Here is an 8262-nt window from a genome sequence, read left to right on the forward strand (position 1 = left end):
ATGAATTTCCAATCAAGAAATTGCTCCATTGAAACCCCTGTGAATATTAATTTCTAATTAATTTGTTACAGGAAAATGTATTCTTCATTTATGCTGAATTGTATGTTTGTTTGTAGAGACATTTTGCATGTGTAGCTCACCTGCTGTCTTCTGAATAGAAGTCCTCAAGTAGTGCTAGCTTAGCATTTAGAAATAACTAGAAGTGTACCAACTGATCACACTTTTTACCTGTAATTAGAACCAAATTATGTGGTTCTGTCCAGGAAGTGCTTTAGGGGATTATTTCAAAATGAACTGGAATTTTCAGACCCATAAAATAAAGCATTAACTATAGTGTCATATTGCTCTCTATTTCAAAAATGTGAACTTGAAACATCTGCTGACCAGAAATGTGGTATGAGAGAAAAACAGCACTGTTGCCATGCTGAAATTTCCTACAGTTCATGCAGGGCCCAGACTGTCCGGTTACCCTCAGGCCATGGCTTCACATGCGGATATATTTGCAAATCCTTCCTTCCAGTGCAAACACATGCTCATGCAGTTAAATCATAAAAGAAAAGGCTACAGTCCCAGGTATGTCACAACCTACTGTACTCGTTTGCGAAGGGAAGGGTGTACCCTCTAGGGAGGTTACTTGAAGAAGATTGTTACATGCACAATGTGGATCTCTGGTGGATGCTGAGGATATCAGGGGTCGGTGGGAGGAGGGGGCGCATGGTTCAGTTTTCAAATGGGGCAACTGACAGGTTAATCCTAGATACCTGATCTCTAAGCAACGTGGTGAGAGCCCCTATGACAACATCTCTCAGTTGTGATACCGCTGCATCGACATCAGTGTTACAAAATAAATCAACACCAGAATGCCTAAATTAATAAGAAAAGTGTTTCTCTCGTAAAATATTTAATACTGCGCAGCGCCGATATCAAATCACTTTGATATACAGAATGTAAAAATCAGGAGGGAATTTTTCGACAGCCTTAGAATTAAAATTCATGTCAGTGCGTTAAAGAGACATAACAAGCCAGTAATCCCCTCTCCTCTCATCGAGCGTTACAAACAAACAGGCTGAGAGAAGATGAGCTAGGCCTACTGTTATGTTATGTTATAATCTTAATAACCTACATTATGTGTTACACCAATGACAAAACGACAAAAACGTTAACATCCCGTAAAGGCTAAATAATAACGTTAACCTGGCGTTATAAGACCCTTCGCTCCTTCCTTATTTGCTTCAGCATCAGCCCGACATTTACCCCGATGGCTAACGTTCTTACCGGACAGTTCGTCGGGTTCCAGTCCGCTTTCGGTGTCGAGTCCGCAGATCACAAAATAATCTGCGAACCGGCAGGAACCGGAGCTGAAGCCGGTGGTCATTTTGAGACTGGTCCGGTGGTACCCTTATCCCCTCAACAGGGAGCATATTAAAGGAACTGGGAGAGGTGATTTCTCTCTGCCATCACGGATGCTACGGCACTGCGAAGCTCGAAAATCACTACCGATACTAAGCTAACCAGTTCTGCTGAGAAGCTAACGTCAACGGCAATTATACATCCGGCCGGACTCCTTCACAATAAAACACCATCGCTGCAAAGCTAAAAAAAAAAGTACAAAACTGAAATGCAGTATAATGATGGCACGTTTTTATGAGAAGCAGGTTTGGCCAACATTCTTGTACATAGATATACAATGTCGTCCTTACATATACAGATATATACATACATAAAGGCATGTACGTACATACATATGAGTGTGATAATATAGGGCTATGTATGTGTCAGAATGTAACTGTGTATGTGCTTGGGTAGGTCTATATGTGTGTGCTTAGTATGCATCTGTGTGTATGTATGTGGCATGTATGTATGTATGATGTATGGATGTGGTTGATCCGGAAAGCACCATACTTTAACCGGAAGTTACTACCATAGCAGGACGCTAAGGCGATGATGGTGACTACTCTGCCTACAGGAACGCAGTAGGGACGGGTCCTCCTAGTGGCACTGGCAGGTAGTGGTACCCCAGTGACAGACTGTGGTAGTCTTTCAACGGTTGAAAGGTTCACTGTCAACCACAACTTGTTTTTCATTCATTTTATGTAAATACTTCCTCCATGGACATTTTGGTTTTGAAATAAAAAGGAACAAACATACACTCTTGACCAATCAGCTGTGGTGTTCTTCAAGAAGCACCACATCACTGTTTTTCAAACACAGACTCACAAGAAAAGCAAGTTCCTCACTACAGTCCAATGCATGAGGAATGTATATCCGTGAAACTAAACGACCATTAAACAAACACATGGCTCAACACAGGGGGGCCGGACTCCTCAGGCCGAGACTCAGCAGTTTACCTACACCTGAAGGATGAGGGACACTCATTCAAGGACAACAACGTATATTCTGGATAGGGATGACAGGTGGTTTGAGTTTAATTCCTGTGAATCCCAACTAGTCTGTAAGAACCGAAGAAGCCTCAGAGGGTCTTTATGTATTGAAGCAAGTCCAGCTGATCTTGACCCAATGATTGGAAATTGTGGTAGGCTTTGTAAACATAATCCTCAGTTTTATTATTGCAAGAGTGAAATTGTGTTATACAACCAAAATTGCATACACAGAGGTTTAAACATTATTGAGAAAACATAAGTTTAGTGATATATAGGCTACTTAACTTTAAAAAAAATGGCTACTTGGTTTCACATTTTTAATCGCAAACATCTTAACTAATCGTCTTCCTCAAACTACCATCCACCTTGTTACCCTTATCTATAAACTCCTCATAGTACATGTTGAAATCAGTGTGATATTGGCATATGAAGAAAGTTTACAGTGACTGATTTGTAGTCAACGTTTGTATCAAAATGTGTAAATTGAGAAGATGAAAAATCTCTCAATTTTTGATATTCTCATATACAATTTTGCTTGCTATGCAAGCATTTCTCATTAACCTTGTTAAGGTGGAGTTGAATTGTGGCCTAGACAAGAACTGTGGCCTAAGTACATTTTTCAGGGACTTGTAGTGGTCCTTTTCTCATCTTAGGGCAGTGCAAGGAAACCACAAACCACATATCATTTCATATCTGCTCTTTTTCTCACAGTAGTATATGAGATTCTCAGTGGATTTCTAGATTAACTGTAATGAACTGTTGTTATTTCAAGTAGTGACTTTATTTTATATTTGTAAACTTGATTTAATGTCACATGTCCCTTTTGATAGTTTTTGTTTTTTTATCTTAATATAATGACTTTTTTGATAGTTCATTTTTAATAATTAATTTCTTGTTTTAAAATTGTAATATCAAGTGTGTAAATAAGATAGTGTTGTATAGTGTTGTAAATTGTGTTACACTGTACACTCCATGTTAGTCATAAAACATAATGTTACCAAGTTGTAGTTTCCCACTGAAGTGAAGAGAAGTAAAAGACAAACAAAAAGCAAAGCAATCCAATACCTTTAAGAAAGAAATTGTGATGTGATGATTCAAATTTTCAATCCTGAATCCTTTTTCATCCCCCAGGGGGAGACACATATCCCTGTGCCAGACTTCATATTCACACTCTACAGCCAACATTATCATAGTATGCTGTTTCTGCAATTGGTTTACAATAAGGCTTATTATCCTCTTACAGAAAATGATTAATGCTTTTCAGCTGCAAACAGTTCTAACATTTCTATGGTGCATAGCATTTGGTGACAATGTACACCCACAGCACTCTCACAAATGTTGTTGTTGTTGTTGTTGTTGTTGTTGTTGTTGTTGTTGTTGTTGTCAATCATCCTGTGTGAACACACTACTCTAACCTGATTAGATTTAGTTCCTTCCTGTGAGACTGGTGTGCTTACTGAAACACTTGTATTGAAAAAAGATAATGTTATGAGATTGCAAGTGCACTGTCAAATAATTAGCATACGTGTTACATGCAAGTGTGTCATTCTTTACTGAAAGCTTACATTTCCAGGAGGCTGCACAATGTACTACTGGGCCTCTGGAGTCTATCCTCCCGTAACATTTTTTGAATTGCTGCAGGTTTTAGCCCATTCCTGTTCATCAAATGACACACACAACTCTCTCTGTCTCAGCAACACATTTAGGGGGCTGCAGGGCATTATTCCAACAGACATTAATGCATGAATAATGTAAAATGACAGTAGAAGTAAGGGATTGAGTACTTTTATTTTTGATACTTGAATTACATTTTCCTGATACTTTTTCAGTGTGGTGTTAGGAAAGGGTCTGGATACTTCCCCCACCTCTGTTTATCTAAGACCAGTGAAGTACCCGGATGTGTGACGTCATTCTACTGAGACGGAGCTGCGTGAGGACATGTATTGTTGGATAACCGGTGTGGATGTAAACGTACCGTGACTAAAGATCTCCACCATGTTGGCTTGTAAACGCAGTTTAACCAGCACTATGACCTCTGCTCTCCGGGTCCTTCGCAGTAATCCAGTAAATGCAGTTAACTGTCATTACACCGCAACTCTTTGGGGGGTGAGTCTCTGGAGCTACGTTAACCGCTAACCGCTAACCGCTCCTAGTCTTTGCCTCCTCAGGTCGCTGTTTGCAGCCAGGTGCAGAGACGTCTGTCCACTCAAACAGACGGAGAGGTCCGCATCGCACAGATCCTGAAGGAGAAGTTTCCGTCAGCCTCGTCGCTTAAAGTTGTGGATATATCAGGTAAACACAGATCTAACGGCTGCATGAAGTTTATTGTTAGAACGAAACGCTGTTAAACTTTTAATAACTAGGACACATTGGGATTAGGCATGCAAGTGACAACCGTTTTCATTGTCGATTAGTCTGACTGTTTTCTCATTTGACCTACTCGATTAATTGTTAAGTTGGGGAGAAAAGGACATGACAAATCTTCATGTTCCAGAGGTTACAAACAGCATTTTCTTTACCATTTCTACATAAGAAAATACTTATGATGATTATTCAACCATCAAAATAAGTAATGATTATATATTTTTTTCAACTATTCAATTTATCAGCTAATCTTGCAGCTCTATTTTGTATGCACAAGCCTGGCCAACATGTATAGTAATTTCCATGAATCCCATAACATCCAGTTTCCCCTGTTTGTTTTTCCATATGTACCTGATAAACTGGCAGCATGTTCCAGCTTGTCACCTTGTTTGATGTTTATACTGAATTAAAGAAACCCAAACCAAGACTGCCAAATTAAGTCTGACATATTTGGTATCTATGGAAACTATGGGCTCTAGAATTAAAAAATAAAATTTTGAAGACTTGTTCGATGTTTGTCTGCACAGCATTAGTTTGTAAAGACCAGCCATACCTACAGCAACATCAACAGTTCAGATAACAATTATTTCCAATTTTGATACATCTGTTGATTATTTTCTAAAAAGTCTTTAGAAAATAGTGAAAATTACCCGTCACATTCCTAAAGCCAAAGTAGACATATTCAGTGTGCTTGTTTTGTGCAACCAACAACCCACAACAAAACAGGATTCAATTTACTATCACAGAAGACTGAGAAAACAGGTGGATATTATCTTTAAAGAAAATGGAACCATTTGTTGTTTTTTACTTAAAAATACATACACAACAGTACCTATATTTACATATGGTTTAATACATTTATGTACTGAACCTGGTATAAAGTTGTTGTTTTTTTTTAATTTTTTTTATCTAAAACAAAACCAAACTAAACAGGGTAGAAACTGGTGACTCATTTGTTCATCATTCACCCTGATGATGCTGATGTAAGCTTGAGAATGGCTTGGCTGAAGCTCAATTTGGGCATCTGGACACTCCTGCCTCTCACATCAACAGTGTTTTATTAAACACAGTTCCGTATTCTATCATTTCTTTTGTTAAAGGTGCATCATCTCTGTGTTTTATCATATTTATATTACAAATATACATATTATTATGCAGACCTGTTTTTATTATTTTGTAGAAACCAGATGGCCACAACAGACTTGGAAAATGACAGTGTTGTTTGTGTGATCCTGTGTTGTGTTTAGGTGGCTGTGGGGCCATGTATGAGATCCACATAGAGTCCAGTGAGTTCAAAGGAAAAAGGACGGTGCAACAACACCAGTTAGTCAATCAGGTAAATCATAATAACAATCAACCCAGTGTTTTCTCTGTGGCAATAAAAAATAAAGATTAGTCCAAAGCTACGTGGGTCATATTGTACAATTCTAGTTTTAGCGGCAGTTTTGGAAATGTGTTTGTCTTTGTTTTATTAAGTGCACTGAAACTTATACCTGCATTTATTTGGTGTGGTCCATATATGTCTGTCAACTATGCTCATGAGATTTTAAGATGATCCTGTAATATAATTGAATAATTGTTTTGTCCTCCACAGGCTCTCAAGGATGAGATTCAAGGAATGCACGGACTGCGAATATTCACTGAGATTCCCAAACATTAGAGCAAGTCCTTCCACTGTTCACCCACAGCTTTTCCCTTTGTTCACCCTAGCTATTATGAATGTACAGAGGATATTGTGTAGTAAACATTAACAGTGAGAAATGTGTAATGAATGTGAGATTACGCTAAATAGTTATTTTTTAGTGAGGTATCTTCTCCTCTGAGATAATCTGAGACAACCTGTGAAGGCTATGATACGCACAAAACGACTTGGTAAAATGCTAGTAATATGTCAAGTCATGTTGGTCTTCTCAGGGTTGAAATGATGCTGGTAATGAAAAGCAATCCAGGAAGTAATAAATACAACCAACTTGAATATTGGTGATTTGCTACAGAACCTTGTTTAAAACAGTTTGTTGAGCTGTACTTTGTAATGTCACTCAAATTGTGATCACTGTGTACATGCTACAGTCCTATGTAAGGTCATATAAACTGATTACAATCCACTGGATTGTACATGGACCATATATTTATGCTGCCTAAGCACCAATAATTGAAGTTGCAATAAAAAGCAGCTGCTTCCCCCCCACACAGTCTTACTTGATTGACTATGGAAGCTTTTGTCATTTAAAAAGTTTTTTTTGACAAATGAGGTTTGCAATGAAAATGGACATTGTAATACTGAAATCAGTTACCACATCTATGCTTGGATTCACTTTTTTAATAATTGCTATTGTGGTTATTCAGTTGTATGGAATATTTATAGTGAAAATATAAAACAATGTTTATATTTTGCTGCTCTTTGAGAGCAAGGACAGAGTTACAATCTTAAGAGAAAAAAACAGATTTAAGACTTGCCTAGAGCCTCAGCAATAGTTGTTTTTCCTACGTCCTCGTAAAGTGATAGTATGAACGGTTGAGAAGTCTTAAACTTGTTGACCACAGAGGAAATCTCAGATGTGTTCTGATTATTAAATCTTGACTGATATACAGTTAAGCCCAAAATTATTCAGACCTATTACATTTTTCACATTTTATTGTGTTGCAGCACTATGCTAAAATAAAACAAAAATCCCCCTTTGCCTCATCGATCTACAGTCATAATGACAAAGTGAAAACAGAATTTTAGAAATTTTTGCAACAGTCATCAAAAAGTCAATGTAGTGCAATGTAACAAAATGTGAAAATATTGAAATGATATGAATAATTCTGTTCGTAACTGTATTGGCCAGGCTGATAAATAACAGGAAATGTCAGTATATAAATAATGAAAAAAATATGAAAATAGTGACAGTGCAATTACCCAAACCCCATAGTGGCCTATCTTCACAAAGCTTGTTTTGTCCAACAAATTGTGCAAATACATAAATAGATATTTAAAAATGAATAAAATGTCTGAAATTATTAAAAGGAAAAACTGGAAATTCTTCCAGTTGAGAAGCTGGAACAATGAAATGTTATATTTTTTTAATAGATTAATTAACTAATTGTTTCAGCTCTACTTGTATACACTGTTTTGTAGTTAAATTTATAGTTACGCATTATATTTAATGTCCTTTTCATACTTTCTGTATGCAAAAATTGCAACCTCGAAAGTAACTCGTAATTAAAGCCGTCAAAGAAATGTATTTGAGTGAAAAAATATATATGTATGTACTGTAAATGTAGCCTATAGTATTTCCCTCTGTGGAGAAGTATAAAGAAAATACTCCAGTAAAGTAGATTACAAGTACCATAAATTTGTACTTAAATTGGCTACAGTATTCGAGAAAATATAACCTACTCTCCACCACTGGAATCATGTGTTTCCACTTGTATTTACAAGCTGTAGTTCAGTGTTGATCAAGTTGGTGCACTCTTCGCCAGCAGATGGCGCCATTCACGCTTAAGCCTGCTGCAACCAAAGACAATACACAGG

At 37.3% G+C, this 8262-nt stretch overlaps 2 protein-coding genes across 6 annotated transcripts in view; one reads left to right on the top strand and one right to left on the bottom strand.

Moving 5' to 3' along the window:
• Positions 1-1495, bottom strand: part of dennd5a (DENN domain containing 5A) — a 38347-nt gene extending 36852 nt beyond the window's left edge. For all 4 annotated transcript variants that reach the window (XM_022765342.1, XM_022765340.1, XM_022765341.1 and 1 more), the window contains exon 1: positions 1276-1495. In XM_022765342.1, the coding sequence (XP_022621063.1) occupies positions 1276-1375 (100 nt within the window). In that variant the 5' untranslated portion in view covers positions 1376-1495. The remainder of the gene's footprint in view (positions 1-1275) is intronic.
• A 2811-nt stretch (positions 1496-4306) lies between these two features.
• bola3 (bolA family member 3) lies at positions 4307-7726 on the top strand. 2 transcript variants are annotated; one of them, XM_022765375.1, is made up of 4 exons: positions 4307-4445; positions 4535-4673; positions 5993-6081; positions 6340-7726. In XM_022765375.1, the coding sequence occupies exons 1-4, from the start codon at positions 4377-4379 to the stop codon at positions 6403-6405; spliced, it is 363 nt and encodes a 120-aa protein (XP_022621096.1). In that variant the 5' UTR covers positions 4307-4376; the 3' UTR covers positions 6406-7726. The 2 variants fall into 2 exon arrangements, with proteins under 2 accessions (XP_022621096.1, XP_022621097.1); XM_022765376.1 differs by having other exon boundaries at positions 4550-4673; positions 6340-7725.
• The last annotated feature ends 536 nt before the right edge of the window (positions 7727-8262 follow it).

This window comes from Seriola dumerili, unplaced genomic scaffold (genome assembly GCF_002260705.1).
Source record: "Seriola dumerili isolate Sdu_G_001 unplaced genomic scaffold, Sdu_1.0 BDQW01000674.1, whole genome shotgun sequence".
NCBI lineage: Eukaryota > Metazoa > Chordata > Actinopteri > Carangiformes > Carangidae > Seriola > Seriola dumerili.

What these genes read in the sequence shown, in the direction of transcription:
- bola3 (XM_022765375.1), top strand. Translation starts at nt 4,377, where the DNA reads ATGTTGGCTTGTAAACGCAGTTTAACCAGCACTATGACCTCTGCTCTC. An exon ending in TAAAGTTGTGGATATATCAG is followed by an intron (nt 4,674 to 5,992) that starts GTAAACACAGAT and finishes TGTTGTGTTTAG; the next exon opens with GTGGCTGTGGGGCCATGTAT. An exon ending in AACACCAGTTAGTCAATCAG is followed by an intron (nt 6,082 to 6,339) that starts GTAAATCATAAT and finishes TGTCCTCCACAG; the next exon opens with GCTCTCAAGGATGAGATTCA.